This window comes from Morone saxatilis, unplaced genomic scaffold (genome assembly GCF_004916995.1).
Source record: "Morone saxatilis isolate NCDOM2014 unplaced genomic scaffold, NCSU_SB_2.0 Contig9, whole genome shotgun sequence".
Lineage (NCBI taxonomy): Eukaryota > Metazoa > Chordata > Actinopteri > Moronidae > Morone > Morone saxatilis.
The window spans coordinates 4,457,862-4,481,564 of NW_023340268.1; the positions used below are offsets into that span (position 1 = coordinate 4,457,862).

Genomic DNA, 23,703 nt, shown 5'->3' on the forward strand with positions numbered 1-23,703 from the left:
TTTCAGTGGTTGGATTTTTATGCTAGTTTGAAGAATTCTTGCCAAGCTAAATTGTCTTACCCCACGAGCAGTTTTGTTTTGCTCAATACAAATAAATCTGATTATATTTAAGAATATTTAGCTTGTCTCTAGAAGTGCTGTATTGCAGTGGATACACTGATTGTATTTATGAATGAACTTTAAAGATGTATTCAAAAAGAGGAAATACCTTCAGCTGACTACGATGGTCCTCCACCTCCTTCTCTTCAGCTGGCACTTTGCTCACATCACGCAGACGAGTCTCATAATTCTTGAGCGTGTCTTCTGCGTCTTTAGTGTTTCTGATCACCACATCAATGGTCTTCAGCCTGAAACCAAACAGGTTCGCGTTTTTAAAAAAGCACAATAACAGCTAGAAATTCACCAGGAAGCACTCAGAGAATCACAAAGCCTCACTTGTCCAGGTAGACGGAGGACAGGCCGTAGACGTGGTCCATCTTCTTCAGCGTGATGTCCAGTTCGGAGCGCAGCATCGGGGCGGAGCTGGACTGCTGAGGAGACGCCAGAACCTCCTCAGTCTTCTCAGTGATTGAGTTCAAGTCTTTCTTTAAGCCCTCCAACTCAGACTGGACTTTCTGTCATTGGAAAAAAAAAAAGCAGACGATTTAGTGAACTAATATTTTAGCCAATAATATGCATATATTGCAATATTTTATCAGTAAAATCAAATTAGTTAGTGCGTCAGACACAGACTGAGTAAGCACCGATATGCCAAAAACACTGTTGCTGTCGTTACCATTTGCTCTGCAGTCTTCAGGGCGCAGGCTTTTAGTGGCTCCTTGTCCACAGGCTGTCGGAGGCGTGTCACTGTTCGATTCTCGCAACCCTCCAGCCTCAGACGAAGGTCTTTGATCTGCGTCAGGTAAGTCTTGCACATCGACTCATCTTGCTCTCCTGGTTGGATCGAAATAAATTTATATACATTATCGTTTTTAGCAGAGAGCACAAACTCCAGATAAATGAGCTGTTTGTTAGTCTGATTCTTGCACTGTACGTAAGAGATATATGAAAACATGGCATACTCATAAAGGTACAGCATTAGTTACAGGATCTTATACTTATTATTACTTAATAGAGACATTTTACACAATCATCGAGTTTTTGACTGAAACCCTAAAAATTCAAAACTTCTTTGGAAAAAATAATCTTAATAAACTACTGGTGCTTTAATACAGTTGCTCTAAGTCACATATAACACACACACAATGAATGTACTTCTTCATGCTTGATTGGTTCCGTGTTGATCATCTGTCACAGAGGTTAATCTATTGATTAATTGATTCAATAATTCACTGATAAAGAGAGGAAATCAGCTGGCATTAATCCCATGCACAGAGACAAGAATGCAACAATGAGTGAAAGTAGGGGGAAATACCAAAATCAGTGAGGATGATGATGAAGCTGATTGAGTTAATGAATGAAATGGAACATGACAGCACAACAGCCCTTGGTGCAAACACACATACACACACACACAGAGTCCTGTTCAGCCAATCAAAAGCTCCTACTGCACATCTGGTGCTGTAACTGAAACACCTTACCTGCCCTGGGTGGCACATAGCCTGTAACGTGAATCCAACAGTCAACTTACACACCAATGACCATGACTGAATGTCAACACAAATGTCTGAGAAATGATTCAATGAGAAAATACTTTGTCCAACTTGAACTTCAAACAAAATAAACGTGTCCTATAATTGGTATCAGACGCTTTCTGGACCTGTTTGGGTGACGATAAAGTGGTACATGAAATATAATAGCCAGTACACACCTTGTTCCGCAGAGCTGACCATTGTGTTGTAGTGCTGATTGGCTCTGTTGTAGTTGGACTCCACCTGCATTCGGTCCTCGGCACCGAACATCTGGGAGTCCTGGCTGTCTCTCAGGAAGTCCTGGTAGTGCAGCTCCAGGTTCCTCAGTGCCAGCCGGTACTCCTCCACCCTCAGGGTCTTAAACTATAAGGGAACATGGATATTAAACATTATGAAGACACCAGTTCAACACAAAACTGAGCCTTTATTTAGATTAATGATTTACAGTATATTAACTAGTAAAGTATATGTTAAGGAAAGTATTTTCTACCTCTGTAGCAAATAATCAGCCAAACTTAAAAGTTCTTTTGTCCTTTTAAATTAAACTTATAACCAGATACAATTAACATAACCACTCATCAGCAAATACATAAACTTTATCCACTATCATTGTTAATTTGAAGTCAGTTTTCATACATACTGTGCACAAATAAATCTGATTAAATGTAACAAATACATGTTTCACATATTAGGTGAAACACTTAAACTAGCCTTCATCTGAACTGAGTAACTGAAGGTGAATTAATCTGTTTCCGCAAAGTTCACAGCAGCTATTTTGACATGAAATAGTAGGGTATTTTTTTTTAAGGGTCTGTTTTATTCAGGACAGGGATTTTAGAACAACTTAAATGTGAGTGTGTGTTTATTTCTCTCTAATACAGTAATGTCCTGTGTTGTTACCATGGTGATGTTCCAGGATTTGATGATTTGGATGTCTCTCATCAGGTACTGCCAGGACAGCAGGCTCTTCATGTCCACAAACATCGTCTGCCACATTGTCTGCAGCCTCTGGAGGTTTCCATCCAGTCTGAGGAAGGAGAAGTGGAGATTAGTGGAGATCGTGGATTTAGATTTTATCTCATTTAAAAACACTCCGAGGCAACTCTTCGCTTACCCAGCAACACTGTTCACAGCGTCCTTGTTGGTGGGTGGAACCAGGAAGCAGATAGAAGGCACAGACGACTCGTTGCCTTTATCATTCAGCACCCTCCACTTGTAGGGCTGCGAGTTGTTCAACAGAGCGCATTCATCTCCTCTGTGGACTGTGATCTGGAGGGAACGTAAAAGCTCATGTGTGACTGAATTCTACAACTGGATAAAAATATTTAACCAAAAGACTGAGTTAAATAATTATTTGAATGGAAAAACAGACACCTACCTCCATCTGTTTGAAGTCGCAGACTGCCTGGACGGGCTGTTTGCCCTTTATGGCGGTCGCAGGGTTACGTGGTTTCAGCTGGACGATGGTCTTGGCTCTTCGCTTCAGGCCTTCCAGGTGAGTTTTAAACTCAGTCAGTTGCTCTTTCTCATCCTGTGAAGAACACGGGATTCAAATAATGATGTTTTATGGTGTCCTGTGCAGAATTTTTATTGTTGAGCTTCACTAGGAAAGCCTTTAGAAACAGTTATCTCTCTGTGGACTCTTCCACAGTATAATAATAGTATCCAGATGTGTTTGGTAAGTAAACAACACAATGGTGAATAAACATACAGCTGAGTCCTGCAGGAGATCTTCCAGCCGTGTGACCGTGATGGAGCGGTCGCAGGTGTACTTCCTCTTCATCGTATCCTGCATCTTTTTGATCCTGTCCTCTGCCTCCTTCACGTCAGAGAAAAACTACACAAGGAAGAAAAGTGATGAGATTCAGAACTTGTCCCGTACAGACAGCAACAGTAAGGACAAACAAAAAGGGTGACAGACTGAAGGACAGTTGACCTTTGATAAGGTTAACAAACATACCTGGAAGTAGGCAGTGTTTTCTTTCAAGTGGGTTTCGATGCAGCAGCACAGCTGGAGGATCCAACTCCACTGAGTCTGCAGAGCTGCAGTGAAGGCCTGAGGAGGGAAGGGAAGGAGGAGGACAAATGTTTAAATAAAGATTTCTACAATTTGATTTAGTGTTTGTAGACTGTAGTTAAGTCAAGTAAGTCCTCCTCCATCTTAAATGATCTTACCTCTAAAGAAAAGAGCTTTACTGACTTTAAATTTAAGATGACTAAATGGCTGAAATCAATCCTATCATGTACCCATTACACATTAATGCAAACACTAATGTACTGGAATCTTGTTTAGTCAATATATTGACTTCTTTTCTCGTTTCCTGCCAATGGACTACAGATGTATATTTAGCTTCATAGCTAAACTCTGGTGCAGTAGCTGTGCACTGTCCTAGTCAAACAAACAAACACACAAACAAACCTCTACAGTCTTCCTGGCAGGGTGTCCGTCTCTCAGCAGTTTGTCTCCTGTGGTCTGCACACTGCTCATCTTCTTCTCCCTGAGCTCCAACTCTCTCATCAAACCCTGCTCCCCAGAAAAACAACCAGAATCACACCATTATCATCACTGCTAGAAAGCGCTGAGTAAAACCTTATTAGAACATCACACTGTTTCTATACCGAGTAGTTTTCCTTCTTGGCGGCCATGTTGGTGTTTCGTTCACTCCAGTCGTAGTTGACCTCCTCCTCCTCTTTCTCGTTCAGCCACATCAGCTCTTTGGTGGCTGCAACGACGAAGGCGTGAAGCTGGTCCAGGTAGTGCAGGCGGGCCTTAGAAGCGTTCTGCAAGGGAGGAAATAACGTAAGATGTTAAAGATACATTTTGAGAGACAGAGGAGACTAAAAGATGGCACCATGGTACATTTCCATGTAGTTTTTCCTGACTTAATGTTGCAACAGCTCAGTCTCTACTTGCTTGCTTAAGTTGAAAATAAATGTCTTTATCCAGGAGTGCAGGGTTCACCAGGTTAAGACCTTTTTATTGCTACATAAAATGCTATTTAATACCCGCTTCATGATCATACCAATTGAGTTGTAATGAGTCATTTTGTTGTATTTAGGAGACTTTTATGTAACTTACCAGGAGCTTGCCGTACTGCAGCTCCAGTTTTCCCAGATAGTCGCGGTAAGCAGCTTTACTGGCAGGTGAGATCTGACTCTGGATCAAGGAGAGACAATAAGAAACATTAGAAACGTGAGTCAAGCAACCAGTCATTGTAATAAATAAAGAGATGTTAATCACTCTATTCTAATATTGATATATTCTTATTTTGACACAAAATACTTAATATAAAACAGAAAAGGGAGCTACCATACCATCAAAATAAAACATCTCTCTGCTCCATCTGAAATACTTCATGTCAATTGTGGAAATATAATGATATCTGGTGTCACTTTAAAGAAGGTGAGAAACCGTATTGGTACGAGAAATCATCTATTGTCACCATTAGTAAGAGGTTAAAAGATAAATGCGACACATATAGTCACATCTTAAGTTAGCTAATGTTAGTAAATGTTTTCTAACATTAGCTATCAGATGTAACTAAGTTAAGATTTAATGTAGCTAAGGCTTGCTCAACTGTTATTGGAGCACAGAGCAAAAAGGGGCGGGAATTAGAAAGGGTCAAATATGCAAATACTCTGTTGTTATTTTTTTCTTTTTGGAAATCTAAATCAATAAAAACAATGTTAACACTGTTTTTACCTCATCAGCCTTTGCCCTCTCGATCTTGGAGCGGAACTCCTCCACGGACTGGTGCAGGCCACGGTGGCTGCCCAGCTGGGACTCGACAGTGGGCAGGTCGGAGCCCCACTCCCCATCATCCACCCGGCGCTGGTTCTCCTCCACCCAGCCCAGCAGGTCTTGGATGTAGCGCATGGTGACTTCATCCAGCTCAGGCCGCACCCTCATGGGGGCCTGCTGCAGGACCTGGACGGTGTGGATCTGAGTCATGGGGATCTGTGTGGTGGTCACACCAGACTTGAGTCGCAGGTTGTACTCACTGCGGAGGTTCACCAGCCTCTCGTGGAGACGATACACTCTAGAGCCGGAATACAGAAAGTCAGTCAGTCGATTAATTGATTAGTCGAAGATTTTATAATGTGTTAATTGTTTTAGTTTTCAAGAAAAAATGTATGATGTCAAAGCTTAATCATTTTAAGTGTCGCATTGAGTTTGAGTTTATTTATTTTGCACCTGCGATACATCTGCTCAGCTTGAAGGTGGCGTCCATCTTTGAGCAGCTGCACATCGTTGAAGAGGAAGCGGATCATTCCTTCTGCTTTCTCCAGATCGGCCTCCATCTCTGCTGTGTGCTGAGCAGGTTTCCCCGAGCTCAGCATCCTCACATCCTGCAGCAACACAGACAAAGAAATTACAGCTCTGCATCTGTCTGTAACGGTTCCTGGTAAAATCATATTGATTTGGTCTATAATAAAATTAAAATAATGAAAGAGAAAGGTTTGTGTCTCACCGTCTGCAGCAGAGTCTCCACCTGGTTGAGCTGCTCCTCACACACACCCGACTCCATCTGGACCTTACTGACAACCCTTTGAAGTCGCTCCAGCCTGCAGAGGGAGAGAGGGGAGGTCAAAGGTCAAAAGGCACTTTAAACAAGATTACCTGACAGTTTTCAAAGTGATTAACTAAAGTAAAACCCGTCTTAAAGTAAATCTAAACAAGTACACTGAAGAAATGGAAAAAAATGAAAGCACTCACTCCGTCTTCTCACGGAATAAATACTTTAAATTGTATCCCTGATGCATGAAAGCCATGATCGAGCTCTGTCTAAAGATGATGTTTTTCAAAACACTACGCAGAACTTTTCCCAAGTCCTTGAAGAGCCAAAAATCAAAAGCTACGCCCTTGCAAGCCTTGTGATTAAAATACAAAAAACAAAATGATTTATCAAATGACCATATTATTGTCAGCATGTTTCCGTGGAGATGGTTGTCATGTGTTTGCCCTGATACGACTTTTACTTCCCGGCCCACAAAGCCAACCCAGTTTAATTATATTGCCAAAGTGGACTTCATCATTAGGAAATGAGTCATCCTCGTTCGTCACACAGAAACCGTTGATGATTCATATCAGGCTTGTGGTTTTTGACCAGTTTAGTTTCCTAAAAATATGTCTGTTTATTTTGGCAACAGAACCTGTGATGAGCTTTAGATCGTGGTTTACTTACCTTTCAAATTCTGTCCTGAGGAGGCGCTCTCTCTCCAGTATGGCGATGTGCAGACGACCCCATTCCTTCTCCACATCAAAGGGATGGTAACCTGGCGGCACTTTGACATGACCAGCCTGAACTGCACCCTGCAAAACAAGAAGAACGTTTCAGAGCTGCAGATAACCGTTATCTTCATTATCAGTTTATTCTCCCAATTTTTGTCTTGCACCAGAGTTAGCGAACAGTTTATTTGCATCTGTTGTTCCTGGGCAGGCAACACAGAACGGTAAAAACATAAAACAGGACAATAAATAAGAGTCCATCAGTGTGAGATAATAAATAGAATCAATTAATTTTCAGTTATATTTTAGAAATGTCAGAAAAAACTGAAAAATCACAATTTCCCAAAACCTAAATGAACATATTCCAAAATCCTAAAAAAAACACAGTTTATTATTAAATATGACAAAAAAAGTTACACAATCAATTTTGAGAAGCTGTAAGCAGTGTTTTCTGCTTAGAAAATGACTGAAACAATTAATTATCAAAATAGTCCCAGATTCATTTCAACTTGAAGAGACACTCAGCCCTTTTGGGGGTTGTCCACTTAAAGTAAAACAATTACTTTTGATCCCGTTGTGATAAATTTGTACATAAAGTTTTTAAGGATGTTTTACATTGTTATAAAGCCAGAAAGGGCTTAAGGTAGGCAGACAGTATATCTACCTCTGCCATGCATTGTTTATTGTTCTTTTTAAAAATGACGAGACTCTAATCTGTAGAGTAAAGTTTTCACACAGCGTCAGTGTCCCCGGGCATCACAGTGGGTGGTAAAAGATTAACTGTCAAGTGAATTTGTCCTGGTTATAATTATTCCTTAAGGAACATATTGCAAACACAGCCCTACAGTACAAAACTACCCTTCAAAACATTCTGCGGACAGCTCAATTTAATGAGGACACTCACCTCAAAAGACTTGAATATGTGTTTGGAGCGGTTCTTGTCTGCCTCTTTTGCAGGAAGCTCTGTTTCCTTAAACTTCAGAAACTGACGCCAAAGAACCTGCAGATCAGAGAGTTTATCATCAGTTTCACACATAATTATTATTCTGCTGTTTACACTTTCACAAGAATTAAAGCCAAGATCCACTCACCTCAATCTCCTCATAGCTGGTGGGGAACTTCCTCTCCTCAAAGACGAGGATGTGGTGTCTGATCCACTGCAGCAGCATAGTGACCAGCTCATAATACTCCTGCCAACGCAGCTCCAGCTCCTGAAGCACAGATACAGACAGTTCAAGTCTACATAGATGATCTTGGACCCTTTTGTTGCATCTTCCACGCTACAACTACTATGTAAAACGTCAAGATGATCAACACTCCACAAAATCACTTTATAGAGATCCAGAGGAAAGATGGACTGATGACGAGGAAGACTCACATTGGCTTTGACGCCATCCTGAACGTCTGGTACCCTGGGCATGACATCGTACATGGAGGAGACGTATGTGATGATGGATTTCTCATCTGGATGGGGCACATCCACATCTGTCGAGAGAGGAAAAGAAGGCATTTGAAGTCAGTCCAAGAGGAATGTTGCCTGTGTCGGGGCTAATAGGCAAAAAAAAAAACATACACACAAGCTCAAATACTCCCTGAGTAAAGTGTTCAGGGTGATATTTAATATGTCAAATTGCTCCTGTGTGTTTTCTCTCACCCTCGGGGTCCAGCAGTCTGGTAACGCCCAGTTCTCTCTCTGCCACGCTGAAGGCCTGCTCTAGATTCTCCTGGTTGCTCTGTCGGTACACTTGACTCATGTCAATCAGAGTTGGCCTGCGGACAGAGAGAAGAGTGAGTGGAAATGGGTGAAATTATACTGTCATTACTGCCACTCAAAGACTGAAAATGTCATTGAGAAAAAAACTCATTAATTTCTGACATTTACTAACATTACTTCTATGTTTTTTTTTACAGAGTCATAATTTCATATGGACGGCTGCGAGGTAAGAAACATTGTGCATATATTTAATATGTTAAGTTGCTGGAGGCAGTTGGATCATGTGTAGTGTGTCTTTCCTGATACCAGAAAAGGCAAGCAAAAACAAGAGTCCTCACTGCCAGAGAAGCTTAAAATTCCCCCATCATTTTATACACAAAGAAGACACACGCATTACCTTTGGGTGCACTTTGCCAGGACGATAAATGCAGTCTAATAACATGCAGGCACAAGCACAGAGCATCTTATGACTCTTAGGGCATCTCATGCCCAGAAATACCAAAGAGAAAGACTTACAGTGCAGTAAATTCTGCACATTTAACAAAGCTTTCCAAAACAGAAATTTAAACAAATATTCATACGCTTGCACAACTCTCTGGTTGTAGTATTCTTTGTGTCCCCGGACTGGTTCTCTCTCCACATAGCAGGCCTGTCTGTAAGATAGTCTGTCCCTGCTCAGGTGGATGATGTGAGCCTCTGATCCTGATTCGTGCTCCTCGCTGTGGGAGCCCCGACTGGAGAGGGCCCCAGGGCTGTGGGAGCCTCGGCCCGAGTCGAATGAGTGCTCGGCGGGGATATCCTCGCACAGCATGATCACCCGGTCCTCCAGGTCACTGACTGAGCCCGCTGTGCTGCTAGAGGCGCTGTTTAAACGCTTCTTTCTGGAGGGAAACTTCTTCTTTAGGCTCAACATTGTAGCAACGATCAAGTTTGCGGCCGAAGAAGGAGTCCAAGTGAGTGAGGTTGAAATGTTTTCTTTTGTTTTTTAGCAAGAAGTTATATGAAAGAATATCAAATCTATGGCAGCTTTAAGATCAATTTCATCCTGGCTCAAGTCCACTGGTGGTTCCTGATCGTATCCTGATCTTTTCTTCTTGTGGCTTTCAGTCGATCATTGCTGCAGCTGCAGCTGTCTGCACGTCCTGCTCCTGCTCCGCCAAGAAAGAATCTATTGCAGAGCGGTTAGCGTACCTGTGTTTTGCTACAACCTGCTGAGCCTCCAGTGAGCATACCTCCAGGGCAACATTTTCTCAGATTAGTGTGATACACCCACATCATCAAAGAAGATGCTCCCTCTTTTTCACAGCAAATGATGCCAGCTCAGGTTGTACATGTTGTTTTTGTGTCGTGAGGTGAGCGATCCTGCAGGGTTTGTTTGTCTGTGCAAGCGCAAAGACTTATTAAAGTGGCACTCCACCCAAAATATAGGGTTTGGGTATGAAATGGGCGTCTCCTGCAGGCTTGAAAGGTAGCAGTTTAAGTTTGTTTTCTTATTGGGGAGGGCAAACTGGAATTCATGTAAGTTACAACAGAGTGTTATAATAAAAAGTTTCACTGTTTTCACAAAAAGTATCAAAGCATCTATAGAAACTTTTTATCCACCTCTTGCAGCTCTTTTTTTGTGGTCGATTTGTTTAATTTTTAATGCAACAGTGATTGTTTGGAGCATACTGAGCACACAGAAGGACAGTAGAGGAACTGATTACTGTATGCTGCAGGAGACGTTAAGGAAGCTTCTATAATTTAGAGCTGCAGAATTAATCAAAATATTATCGAAATCGCAACATGGGCAAAATGTGTGACAAACAGCATTATAATGAAGTACTGTAGAGCCACAGAGACTCCCTGGACTACAAATCTTGTTCTCCAGATGTAAGAAAACATGTTTGTTTGGTACAGACCCCCCAAAAATGTCACATCACCATGATTTTTATAGTTTTTTTTTTCAGTGAAAATTAAATTTGACAGCTGTGTGAATCACTTTGTTTCAGATTCACAGGAGAAGTTCTGGTTGTTGACGATACCTCAATAACAATAAGAAATGTCCTTATTTCTGCTTATAAATATATTATGTTCCTTATGACTCTTTATATGCTGCTTATAAATATGAAATAGGGGATTAAAGTGTTACCAGAGCGATGTCTGGTCACAAATGAATGAACTGGGGAGTTTAAGACTGACTGATTTCATATTTATTTCTGCTGATTTTCAATAACCTGACAACAACTTCTGCCCCGACAAGTCAAGTTTGCTGCTGCAAAACTCAAATATGAATTTGGCATTCCTGTCTCTGAACATACTGCAATAAATAAAAAAGGACACAGCAACATGAAATATGCTGAATGTCAAAGGGAGGACCTTTAACTGTGTGTAAAAAAATCTATGTCCTACGGTGGTACAAGATCTCAAGTCCAGGCAGGTTTTTATAAATCAGAAAATATTTCTGCATGGTTTAAAAAATGCTTCGGTGCAACACGCCTCCATGTCATCAGTACTTAGATAATGCTTCTGTGTGACTGGTTGTATAGGTAGGTTTAATCACATTTTCCATCATCATCAAATTAAATTCTTAGTCCTCTCTTTCTTGTCTTCTATATAATTTGGTAGCCTTCGGGCCTGGCTCTAACCTCGATCTACTGAGGATCAGTGTCTCACCTGTGTTTGTGTATAATGGCGTTGAAGAGCTTGCCATCCCTCCAGTTGGTGGTAAAGTTGTCGCAGCGCAGGCCTTGGTATCCCTCCACCATCCTCTGAGACCAGAGCAACAGCTTCTCTTTGGCCGTCATGTCGTCCGACTGGCCATTCACCTGAATATCTGAGATCTGAAGGAGGAGAAGGAGCAACTAGTCAGCGATATCGGCGCAGAGTGAGCAGATAATAAACCTGCTTCCATTTTATTTTTCTTTAAAGATAAATAGAAGCCTGTGCGCTGTAGCCCTTTTTAGCTGCTTTTTGGGGTGGGTTGCACAAGCTCTGGATCCTTTGAATGCACAGTGAACAAATGCATCTTCCAGATTTTAATGTAAATTATAATATTAATATTAATATTGTAAATATTTAAATAAAAGATAAAGAGGCAGCATTAGGACAGCTGAGAAGTTACACAACTCACAAAGTAGAGCATTTCTTAATCATCATACATAAAGCTTTGATTATTCTCAAAAGATTTTCATGGTAAAATTACTTTTTCTTTGATATTGCTGTATTGAATATCATTGAAGTGTTTGGTTGAAGTGCAAGAAAACTTTTTTTTTTTCCAGTTTGCCTGCTGATTTCTTCCAGACTTGAGATGAATCACATTTTAAAAACCTCAACTAACAACCACCACTTTTACTTGAAGGGCGCATGAAATCCATTAAACTCACTGCTTTGGAAAGAACCACAGACCCTTTGTGATTATAAGGCGAGCAAAACAGAAATCATGAGAGTGAAAACGTCTATGAGTCACTGATCTTACAAAGTTATACTATATGTTCTTAAATAAAACTGTGTAACTGAGTCTCTGCAGGCAAATTTCTCTTTTTTAAGAGCTACGAAGAAAAGCTATGAGTCACAAGAACACACCACAAAAAAAAATCCCTCAATATATTCTCTTTTATGAAAGAAGACAAAATAAACCACACGTATAGTCAAAACAAATATCTTTTAAGGTGTGTTGTGTTGACACTGAGGGACTTGACATTAGATGTACCATTTGATTTTGCAGCTGGTTGAGTGGCTCTGTCTATTTAGTATTAATCTGTCACCCAGTCGTCGCTGTCTGTGCCGTATCTATAATCAGATGTACAAAAGGTACTTATGAAAAGTCTTTGGTGTTTGTTTTGGTCTGCTCGATGTACCGGACGGGCGGGGCTCTCTGCAAAACGAGGCACACGTTGTAAAAAGTTGCAACAATCACAGGAAACCTCTAAAGTTTACTATGTTTTCTTAAACTTTCACTATTTGACTTGTCTTTATACAGAAAACGCCACCAACTCAGGGGTTTAAAAGAAATATTTGCAACTTCTATTTGAGTATTTGGTTTCTGCAAGTCACAAATATGTGGGTTTTACCCAGAAATAAGAGCCCCAAAAGTGAGGTAAATCTGCTGTGTATTAGCTGAACATGCATGAATTAAAAGTTGCACTTCCACTCCTGATAAATAGTCATAGCTTCTTACTGGAACAAGTGTGGCTTTATTGCCACTATATACTATTTTCACTGGTTTTAGGTATGCTGATGAGTCACAGCAGAACTAACAATTTCACTTACAGGCATTTTTTTTTTTTGCAGGAAAGGGTGGAGGAGGGAAAAACGAAGGCATCTCTTCCTTCTGCTATTTTCCCTCCAGAAGGGAAACCCTGGTGCTTTCAGTGTGGACGTGGGCTCAAAGTGACTCAGAAACTGAATGGAAACAACGCCCTCGCAGCCTCGTTTTAAGAGTGCTGAGAGAATCCCTAACTCCCTCTCTGTCACGAAGCGGGCCCATTATTTCTACCAGTCACCTGTGTATTAGTGAACTGTGAGCTGCACCTGGGGAGCTCAGAGGAAATTCACCATTGTTTGTGCTGACTAGCATGTGCCAAAACAAAGAGATTATGGGTTTGCTTTGAAAAAAATAATAGCTGCCTGATGACTATGTGAATCCACATGCAAGTTTGTTTTGTTTTATCACTTCAGACAATAGTTGACTTTTAAAACAAGCGGTGGGAGATGATTTCTTTTGCTTCCGCTGCAGTTTCTTGCAATTTTTGAGCGAGTCCTGAGCCGCCACGCCCACATGTCCTGCCAGTTTTCTCGAGGGAATCACTGAGTCACACGGAGCGAGGAAAAGGATCCCACATCCACATCCCAACATAACCATCATACTCATTATAGCATCAAGGAATCTTCATGTACTCCCACACTCTTTCTCCCAAAATCTACAAAAACCATCTGCTAAAAGAATATCCAAACATCAGGAACGCATCTGCCCATTGACGAATGCTTTCCTCCGATGTGGCCATAGGTGGTACAAGCAAATTTTATAATGTTTATGTTTGAGAATAATGTTACTCTGTTTGAATGTAACCCCAACATTTAGATCTAACGGCAACCTATAGAGCTGCACAGGAAGGACCATAGAAAATAGTAAAAAAAGGCTTGAAGTTGGCATGTGAACATCCTTCTTTAAAAATGAATGAATAGCTTTTTTTTCAGTGTTTAGTCTTTGTACACTCAAGGACAGGAGAAGCGGTGGTAGTTGTATATAAGAGTCTAAGTGCTGCCAAATGTTCAATAAAGCCCATTTGGAAATGATTGCCTGTTGGACTCCACTCTACTGTAACTGCTGTGTCAACATCGGCCTAAACTGAGGCTGATGATTGAGCCCCAAAGAGGGAACAGCACTCTGATTTTCCTTACTGTGCAGCGGAAGCAAACTAATCACAATGTAATGAAAGCAAACTGTATAAAATGCATGTTACTCAAATGATGGAAGAATTTGATCTTATGCAATTATGCGCAAATGTGCAGTTTAAAAAAGAATAAACACCACATTTCAGTTCAGGAAATGTGATTCAGTTCAACAGTTGCTTCTCTTTGAATACATGCAAAATGCAAGTGAATGCAATTTAAATAATGAGTGATTGAATTTTTATCTCCAATACGTTCTTTCAAACCTCCTAGTTAAAGCCAGTTAATTTATAGCAGAACTATAGAGCCTATATAACTATATAAACGTGTCCTACATTACCTGGAAGTGAAGGATGATGGTCCATATCAGCCCCAGGGTCAGCTTGGGGTTTCCATCTGCAATGTCATCATTCCTGATGTTGACCAGTTTGACCTGAAAGACGCACAGAAACATTCACTGAATGGTCAGTTTCAAGTTTTCTGAACTGAAACCAAAGACAGTAAATAAATGCAGCTTTGATATATTAAACATGTGATTATTTCCTGACCTGTCTGTGTTTGAGAAAGTCCAGGGCGATCTGTACATTCTGCAGCTTGTGGAAGCGCATCCGGCCTTTCTCCCGCGGCTGAAAGAGATGAGAGGACACCGAACATCAGGAGGAGGGAAAACCCTGTGAGGTCTGAATGATCAACAAACAGCAAGACCCCATGACTGAGGAACAGGTGTTTCAGTGTCCAGCAACACCTCTTGTGTTTGAAACAAAGATCTATTCTACTGTATAAAAATCATTCAGTCATGGTAACTTAAAACTGAAATACAGCAAATTTGAAGCTTGATTCAAATTCTGCGTGGTTGTGATCGAAGCGTTTGGCCAGACGTGACCACTAAAATGACCCTGAAATGCATTAACAGACCAGCCAGGATGTCTGCAGGTGAAAGCATGACAATGAATGATACACGGTTCTCAGTGACCAGTCACAACCCTCATTTTCTACCTACAATCAGCTTCTTCCTGCACCTCATGAAACACCTTTAACTGTGTTAAGATTGTATCTGTCCCGCAGTCCAATCGAGCAGCAGCTAGAATTTCTGAACCTGCAGAGGAAAGATTTACCCCGGGAGTGATGGCCATGACATGCATTGGTGTTCCACATTTCAAGCTTTGAGCCAGTATGAAGCAGAATTAGTCAACATATCAGCTGCCAGTGATTATTTTTGGCTTTAGCTTTCAGTACATTGAGGGAACCAAATACTTGACCCATGACAACTCAATTTTAAAAAGGACCATACCAGCGGTTTGGATGTTTAGGCCCTTAACTACAACTTATGCAGACTTTCAGAGCATAAAATAACCAAAGATTGATTTCATACTTTCCACTCACTCAGCTACGTCTCTATTCAATAAAGCTCAGTTTAAATAAATTAAATTAAATTAACCTACACAACATTTATTCATGTTTATTTATGTTTTTAATTAAAATTATATAATAATTTCTTGGTGGTGCAGCTACACGCAGGAACTATTTTGTCAAAAACGTCCTTGTCGGTGCGTTTCGTCACTGACGAAAAGGATTGTATTCATGAACCTTGTTAAAAAATAAAACCCAGAATATTGTCAATTCTTGGATTAATGAGAGTTTGTTTTGCAGCTAATTCTAAAAACTCAATCATCCAACCTTCCTCAGATGTATTTTTTTAAGGGTTACAATCTTCCCCTTTTAATTAAATCTTTGTGTTTGAAAGCTCAAATTCACATATGAAAAATCACAACCATAAAATGTCTGTAGAAATGACTCCTATAAAACCTATACTTGCAGTTCTTAGCTCCTTACATGACGCCTGACTCTGCGAGCTCACTGATAAAATGGAAGAGGACGATGTTGATACAAAAAGGGACAATACAGGGAGTGTGACTGTCATCATGCACAACCCAGAAGCCACCTGGGGTGGTGACACATGCCACGCCCGAGGAGGCGGCCAGCCACAGTCCAGGCGCCACTCACCAACCGCACGTTCCTCACAACGTCACGTTCCCTCGGCTACCACAGCAAGTGCATCGCAAGAGAGGAAGGCAGAGGCAAAGGGGGGAAAGGTCAGGGCAAAGGTCAGCAAACAGGAATTAGATAAAGGAAAAACCAGGGGTCAAACAAGTCAGTGCAGAAAGGTTACGAGATGGAAGCAAAGAATGAAAATTAGTGTTTTAGGGCTACATCACCAGAAGGTGTGTTCCCAGAAAACCAGTGTTGATAAGTAAAGTAAAAGAGTGCGCATAACCTCAGCATGTTCTGAAATGTCCAAAAATTTTGAAATAATCAAAGTCAACGCATGCAAGAGTGGAGACAGAAACCCACCAGAATAATATTTGAATCAGATAAACCATTAAAGCAGTTCACGTTACAACAAGGAGACTGGACAGTAGAACAAATGTGACACCAAATTAAGTCTCAAATTAGGCAGTAGGACAGAGGAGCAGGGACAGTAAGAGAGGTCTGGACAGGACAGGGGGTTACAGCAGAAGCAGATGTCCTAATGTCTGAAGGTCAAAGGTCACCAAAGCTCACCAGTGTCTCTCCAGAGAGCACCTCCAGCAGGGAGATGAGGTTGTGTCCATCCCTGAGGTCCTCATACAGGTCAGTGATGTGTCTCTGGGCCTGAGGAGAGAAGAAAGGAGACAAATGTTTTTAAGTGATATATTATTGATGCACAGAAGGAAATTACTTTTTCATTCAGCATCAGTGGTGAACCACTTAATACAAAGAGCACTGGAACTGCTCACCACCTCAACACTAATAGGGGAAAGGAATTTCACACTAGGCACAGACACATTTGACTTAATCCCTTAAAGTCACCTAAAAATAAATAAAGCAACTTAAAGGGAAGAACCTGCACACGACACTGAGGGACTGGAGTCTGCTGTCTGCCTTCTGCAGTGGCAACTGGGTCCACCTCTGGGGTTTCTTTTAAAAGATTCTTATTTTCATTGTTTTGGTTATAATTCCTACTGGCTTAGGTATCGATTTTGTTTTTTTGGGGGCTTTTTTATGCCTTTATTTTGCAGTGACAGCCAAAGATAGGCAGGAAAGGGTGGAAAGAGAGAGAGGGAACAACTGGAATCACTGGGCCACCATGGCAAGGACTCAGTCTTAGTACATGGGGTACCAGGTGAGCTACTAGGGCACTAAAGTATTGTTTGGCACACTATATTAACAATGCAAGCAAACACACATATTATTTAGATTAACTGCTTACTTAGAGGTGAAAATGAAAGTGAGAGCAGTAAAAGTGTGTCAGTGTATCGTCCATACATGACTATTGGAAGTACAATAGGTCAAAGTTTAACCATAAAGTGAGTCTCCAAAATCTAACAGATGTTTCCAGTGACAGATTGGGTGATAAATCATTTTAATATTTGCTATTTATATGTAATTTTCTCTTCCTAACAAGTTGTTTGGACCCTTTTTGGTGATTAGAACTATGAAAATAAGACCCGACGCATGCCCGTAACTACTTTACAAACTTTACTGTGTTTGTAAATGTACAGAACATTGCACTTTACAGAACATGTAAAGACAAGTTGCACTGCAGGAAGACTCTTACAGCAGCTAGAGAAGAATCCAGGTGTTAAAATGAAGGGAAAAAAGGTCAGAAGTCAGCAGCTAAGGAGCTCAGGTCGTTTATGGTGGGGTGAGAGAGGGTAAAAATGTTAACACAGACATGCAGGAAAGAAACGAATGTGTGTCCACTCAGCACTCTGCTCACAGACAGCACCTACCTCTGCCTTCCAGTGCTGATGGGGAAGGATGAGAGGACAGGGTGAAGGATGGAAAGAAGAAACAGTTTGATGAGAGAAGATATAAAACTGCAGGGACTCGTGAGGGGACAAGAAGAACAAAAGACAAACACGCAGACGCCGGTGTGACAGACGTTAGACAAAGACAGTCTGTCATTTTTGTGTTGTCGGATCAAAACTGTTTCCAACTGTCTTTCATTATTCCTTTTGTGAGTGAAAATCTGTTCCTGCTTTGGTCTGGAATGCAGTCAGATACTTTAAACTTTAATAAAACACAGAATGTGGTTATCGTTCTCCGTAATCTGAAGAGAGATGTAAAACACACTACAGTAGATGGCACTTTTGAGCCAGATAACCACAGTAAAGGGAGCGTTCCTGGCCTCATAGTTTAATCCCATGACTCTGTTGTGAGCATGAGTCCTAATCGCCTCGAGGGCAGCCAGATCGCCGACCCGCTCCAGTCTTTTGGACCCAAATCTGAGGGATTTTCCGACAAAGAAACAACGACTGACGACAAAAGCTTGTGAGTCATCTCGTGTCACAGGACGCACATGGAGGGTGGCGGACATTCCTCACAGTCTAACACACACGAGTTCCTGTGTGAAAACAAGGATTCGTTAACATGAACGTGCCGGTTGAGCAGCAGTAAGGAACACTTCAGGTGGAGCCATGCTGTGCTTTGGTTTAACTGAAACACATTCCCTGAAAATATGATTAGTGACTTCTTGTAACTTCACATTACATGAGCTATTTGCAGGGTAGTTTTAAATACTTTGTCTTACAGAAGTATCTCCTCTCACACAAACTCAAAAGATAATTCATAAATTACAATAAAAAACATAATAAAATAAAATTTGTATTGATAATCTATCAAAATGATTCTGCCTTTAGCCTTATGGTGATATTTAATCACTAGAGCTTCAATCACTGTTTTTTAACATTTTGTAGATCAAATGATTTATCCATTAATAATTAAGAAAAGAATGTGCAGATGAATCAATAATGAAAATAATTGTTAGATGAAGCCCTAATCAAGACCTGAAAGCAAAACAAATAAACTCGATGAGCTGAATGAGTCAGCAGAATTGATTATCCACCAGATAAATGATTGTCTTTGCTAATAATTAAGTAACATCGGCAGCTTCAACTGATAACTGTCTAGTGACAAATAATTTCAGCTCAAATTAATTGACATGGAAAATAACTGTTAGTGTTCAGCTGCAGCCCTTTACACCCCTTTATTCTGCACTACTTAGACGAGGGGCTTGTATATTACACATACAGTAGAAAGTGCTTCCATTTTTAAAGGTCATGGGCCAGAACGCTTTACATCTTACGGTATCATGGCTGCAGACATATTTAGCTCTGGGCCCCACAGTCAGTGTAGGAGTTCGGCCCTGGAGCTTCCTGTTCCCCCTGCAGAGCCCTGAGAAGCCGCCCTGGTAGTCTGGAGCCCAGATGTGAAACCTTAGTGAGCGCGGCCCCCGATGCCGCTGCTCCTGAGCACCAGCTAAAGCGAGGCCAGGTGTTCGTGACTCACTCCCTCACACGCACGCAGTTAATACAAATAGCATGTGTGGACTTTATTGTGCAGAGAGACGATTTGTGGAATTGTTTTCACCTTTTTGATGAAAGGAGCAGGAGGGGATTTGTAATCTGATTTGGCTTCATATTCTGTTTCCAGCTCACTGTTGTTGCTTTAAGGTAACATTTTCTATCAGTGAGACTTCAGTTGGATAGTTATCACTTTTGTCTAAATTAAGCTACTGTAACTAGGTGGCATATGAAAGTAACTACTGGACTTTAAGGCCATTTAAGGACAACTGTTTCTCTCCAAGTGAGCTGAAGTGGTTCACTTTTTTTAGTTTCATAATATAGCCGCATTGTACGTTTCAATGAAAAAAAGTATGTGTTGTTGAAGTGGGATCTTACCTTCATCAGGTGCTTGTTGACCCATTTTGTGAAGGTCTTTTTCTGAACTCGGTCCCGTTCATCTGTGGAGAGACAGATCAAACAGAAGCTCCGTTAAATCAACGTGTCATTCCAACTCCAACTCGAGTACACTTAACACTGAATTACAAAAACATACAGGTTTATAAATGTCTGACCTTCCAGCAAACCTCTGCTTTCCATTAATGTCAGCATGGTATGAAAATCAGTTTACAGAGACATAAAACTTTATTGAGATAAATAATCTATTGCTGTAAATATTTTATAATCTTTATTTTTTGGTGAAAATGTATTGTATGGTGCATTTAATAATGCTTTTAGATTGGGCTGTTGGAAAAATGGTGCATTCAAAAGAGACTATCAATAACCTATGATGTCAATTTGGTCATTTCTTGTGTTAAAAAGTTGCTGTATGGCCACCAATGCAACAATAACACAACTTAAAATGTTTACTAAGACTGATTACCTATCTCAAGTGAGCTCCAAGTCTCTGCAAATTGATTTTGTTCACATAGTGAAAATGAATGGAAATCAAACAAAAACTACCACGTAATACACAATAAAACACTGAATCCCACAATCCCAAGATTTACTTTATGAGGGGTCCTGACCCATGAGTTGGGAACCACTACTTTAGAAGATGTTTGGCAGTAAACATAGTTCATATTTAATAGTCTAAAAAACATCCCAAACCAGAGTTATGGTCCAACATCTGATGTGACCCTGCGGGGAAACATCACTTTTCCCAGAGTTACATAAAGTCTGATAAATATTTGTGCTCCAGAGCTCAGAAACCACGGCACAGAACATGTGACGTCAACAGAGGTTGCAGAAGATGCCGACAGTGACACAGAAATGTACTCCCTCTCATGGTGGTTTAAAATCTGCCCGAGAAACATGTCAGGTGAAACACGAGTAAATTACCCGACATCCCTCAGATTAGCACCTCTACATGAACACGTTCCAGCTTGCAAGACTATTGCGGTTTTGTTTTTGATTTCACAGTCGGATTATTACAAACAGGGATCTAATATAACAGCAGGTACTGTGTATGTTGTGCAATGTTTCCCCTAAATTTGACCAACCGTGCAACAAGTCTGAAGCAATAACAACCAAAAAGAACACTTTCACCTCTTCACTGATGTGCTTCAATGAGTGACCGGGGTGGTTGTCAAACACAGAGGACGGTGTGATGAAACAAAAGAAGTCTGTCTTTGAAGAAAAATGATTAAGATTTAACATAATGTGATTTTTCAGTCTGGCGAGACAGTCATTATGCGTGATTGTTTTTATCAGTCACACAGCATAGGGAGCTTGATTACATTATCTGGACAAGGACTGAGATCAAAGCTCATGTAACAGAAGTGATCAGATGAAAAAGGGAACAGAGAAACCAACGCCCAAATCAGAGTGGCATTATGTTGATGACTCAGAGACACGCTTGTGACTGTTTCAGGGTCTAAAAAGAGAAGTGATATAAACCTCAAAAGCAGAGAAATTCTAGTTTCTAATTTGATCAGGAGCACATGACTTCTGCATCCAGGTTGAATAAGTCTGATGAAAATAGAAAAAAAAGATCCTGTAACAAACTGCTGACGACCGTTATGCCAGCCGCTCAGGACACTGTTGTTTCTTCAAGTCATTAAAGACAATGTGAGGAATCAAGGTCAGACAGCAACTGAAAGCTGCACTTAACATTCCAAAACTCAAACCAGTGAAATACACGACACGGGAAAGCAAACTTTACTGATCCCTCTTACAAATAATGTGTTTGCTTGGCTGAGTTTTTGTAGCCTGGAGCAGCAAACTGAGCTGTGGATGTTTCCTTTCATCCTCTCAGTCAACAAAACCTTTAAAATGAGGTGCAAGATATCAGATCTCCTGAAAGAACATGATTGTTGCGTGGCTGCATGACATCTGCACATCACCCTGTCACTGAATAATGCAGCTGTAATGTCACACACAAATACTTTTATCACCTTAATGCATCTGATAACTGCATTAAAATACATTGGTTGAGTCATTTTGCAAGTGAAGTTATTTTTAAAATGTCTCTGGTCAGCCTTTCTTCTGACTCAGATCAGAAATTAATTTCTGAACCAAAAAAAATATATATAATATGAAAGCAAGTCCTGTCAGACATCTTTACTACTCAGTCTGTCTTTCGTCTCAAAATGGGAGTCAGAACAGTTGACCAATAAAAAGAGGAAAAGCTGTGACACATGAAGGGGCGTGGTCGGTTTGATAAAAGAGGAGGCAGAAGACCACCGCAGACGAAAGCAGATTCTACATTTTAGACAGTGAACTACAACTTCTTCAAAACATTGACTAGTTTATAAAAAGGACTTTCAAACTGGTGCGATGGATTCAATCAAGAGCTGAGAGAAAAACTCTTTAAAAAACTGGTTCTATTTCTAAATCAGTAAAAGAGAAAATACAAAATACCTTTAAGCCAGTACAACTGAAACAATGTAAAGAAGATGACAAACTCTACCTTTCCTGTGATCCATGGCCCTGAGCATCCCCTGGTAGCAGGAGTCCTCTATGAAGACCCTGTCACTGCCCACACTGTCAGAGGAGTAGTTTCTGAATCTCTGCTCCATCGTCATGCGGGAGTTATCTCAACGATACAAAACTAAACAGAAGCCTCTACAGGTTGAGAGGCAATGCTGTCTACTTCTGAAACACTGCTTCACAGTGTGGGATCCTGTAGTTAAGTGGGAGTGTTCAAGCCACTGATTCAGTTCCTGAACACAAGTCTTACTCCCTTCTTTCCTCCCTTTCTCCGTTTGCTCTCTCTGACATGCTATGCTCCTATTTCTTTTTCTTTTTTTTCACCAGCTCTTGCAAAAGGCCTGCCTGCGGGCTACAATGTCAGAAGCTGTCATTTACCACAGAGTGGTCTATGGAAGGAGAGAGAGAGAGAGAGAGAGAAAGAGAGAGAGAGAGAGAGGGAAGATTCTCCAACCGACCCAGCCCTGTTATGTGCTATGAACACCCCGACCCCACCCACCAAAACCACACCTCAACAAAAGACCCTCACTGTGCACCCAACCAAAACAGACCTCTGCACTGATTATATCTAAATGCAAAGGTTAGGTAACATCTGTGTGTCCCAAAGTTTGTTTACAGTTGCACTGATTCTTTCTTACTTTGGATACGACGAGTAGTTTGTTTTTTGAATCTTTGAAACCATCAATATAGACAATATAGTATATACTATGTCTGTAATTTTATAAATATTTATGTTCATTTCACTATGAACATAAATTACTTTTTATTTTGAGTTTTTTATTTATTGGCAGCAGCAGAACTTTTGAGTGCAATGCTGTGTTTATACAGCTGATACTAAATATTATCCTTACACAAAATCCAATAACAAAAGGTTTTCCAAACTATAAAAAGGTAACTAAAATGTTCAAGTAAGAAATCTAACGCAGGTTTCAAGCAATGGCTCCCATTGTAAGAATGTAAATTAATCTACTGCAAAAGATGCTGGAGAACTGTGAGCAATAATGCAAAATATAAGCAATTTGTTCCTTTACATTAATACAAGCATGGTCCATCTGGTCACTTTTAACAAGAGCATCAACTAAACTGCCAACAATGACAATGTGAGATAAACATCAGAGAAAGGTTAGAGGTCAGCAACCAGAAACCCCCTGCAGATGATCTGCTGAAACACTTCAACAGGGCTTTAACCCGGGTCAGCTTACTGCAGGGAAGACACAAAAACCCTGAAGTCAAACTAACTATCGCATGAAACTTAAAAAGACTGCACAGATCACCAATCAAGACAAGGGGGCATTCCCTCATTTAGACCGAGCTGACTCCGCTGGAGCTTGTTAACCCGAACTGAACTCCACACGCACAAGCTAGCAGTCACCCACCAGCGTGTGGTCGGAGCCACACAACACCACAGAGCCCTCAATGAAAAGCCTGTTCCTGAACACAGAGGAGACCATGCCAGGAGGCGGTGGAGCCAGGCAGTGGAAACAGCGTCAGCCATTTCTC

General features: G+C 40.8%; 1 protein-coding gene across 2 annotated transcripts in view; it reads right to left on the reverse strand.

The window, feature by feature from the left end:
• The window catches only part of pleca (plectin a), a gene marked incomplete at its 5' end in the record, with an annotated part of 36,019 nt that extends 16,286 nt beyond the window's left edge, over window positions 1-19,733 (reverse strand). The window contains 27 exon segments of one of the 2 annotated variants that reach the window (XM_035681778.1): window positions 209-347; window positions 436-614; window positions 776-933; window positions 1,581-1,601; window positions 1,811-1,994; window positions 2,532-2,658; window positions 2,746-2,900; window positions 3,010-3,162; window positions 3,343-3,468; window positions 3,592-3,687; window positions 4,051-4,155; window positions 4,251-4,412; window positions 4,711-4,788; window positions 5,335-5,671; window positions 5,827-5,981; window positions 6,104-6,197; window positions 6,818-6,945; window positions 7,766-7,861; window positions 7,953-8,072; window positions 8,240-8,346; window positions 8,516-8,631; window positions 11,231-11,397; window positions 14,289-14,381; window positions 14,497-14,574; window positions 15,953-15,988; window positions 16,511-16,600; window positions 19,672-19,733. In XM_035681778.1, coding sequence (XP_035537671.1) covers window positions 209-347; window positions 436-614; window positions 776-933; window positions 1,581-1,601; window positions 1,811-1,994; window positions 2,532-2,658; window positions 2,746-2,900; window positions 3,010-3,162; window positions 3,343-3,468; window positions 3,592-3,687; window positions 4,051-4,155; window positions 4,251-4,412; window positions 4,711-4,788; window positions 5,335-5,671; window positions 5,827-5,981; window positions 6,104-6,197; window positions 6,818-6,945; window positions 7,766-7,861; window positions 7,953-8,072; window positions 8,240-8,346; window positions 8,516-8,631; window positions 11,231-11,397; window positions 14,289-14,381; window positions 14,497-14,574; window positions 15,953-15,988; window positions 16,511-16,600; window positions 19,672-19,733 — 3,362 coding nt within the window. 2 annotated transcript variants of the gene reach the window in all.
• Window positions 19,734-23,703: the final 3,970 nt, after the last annotated feature.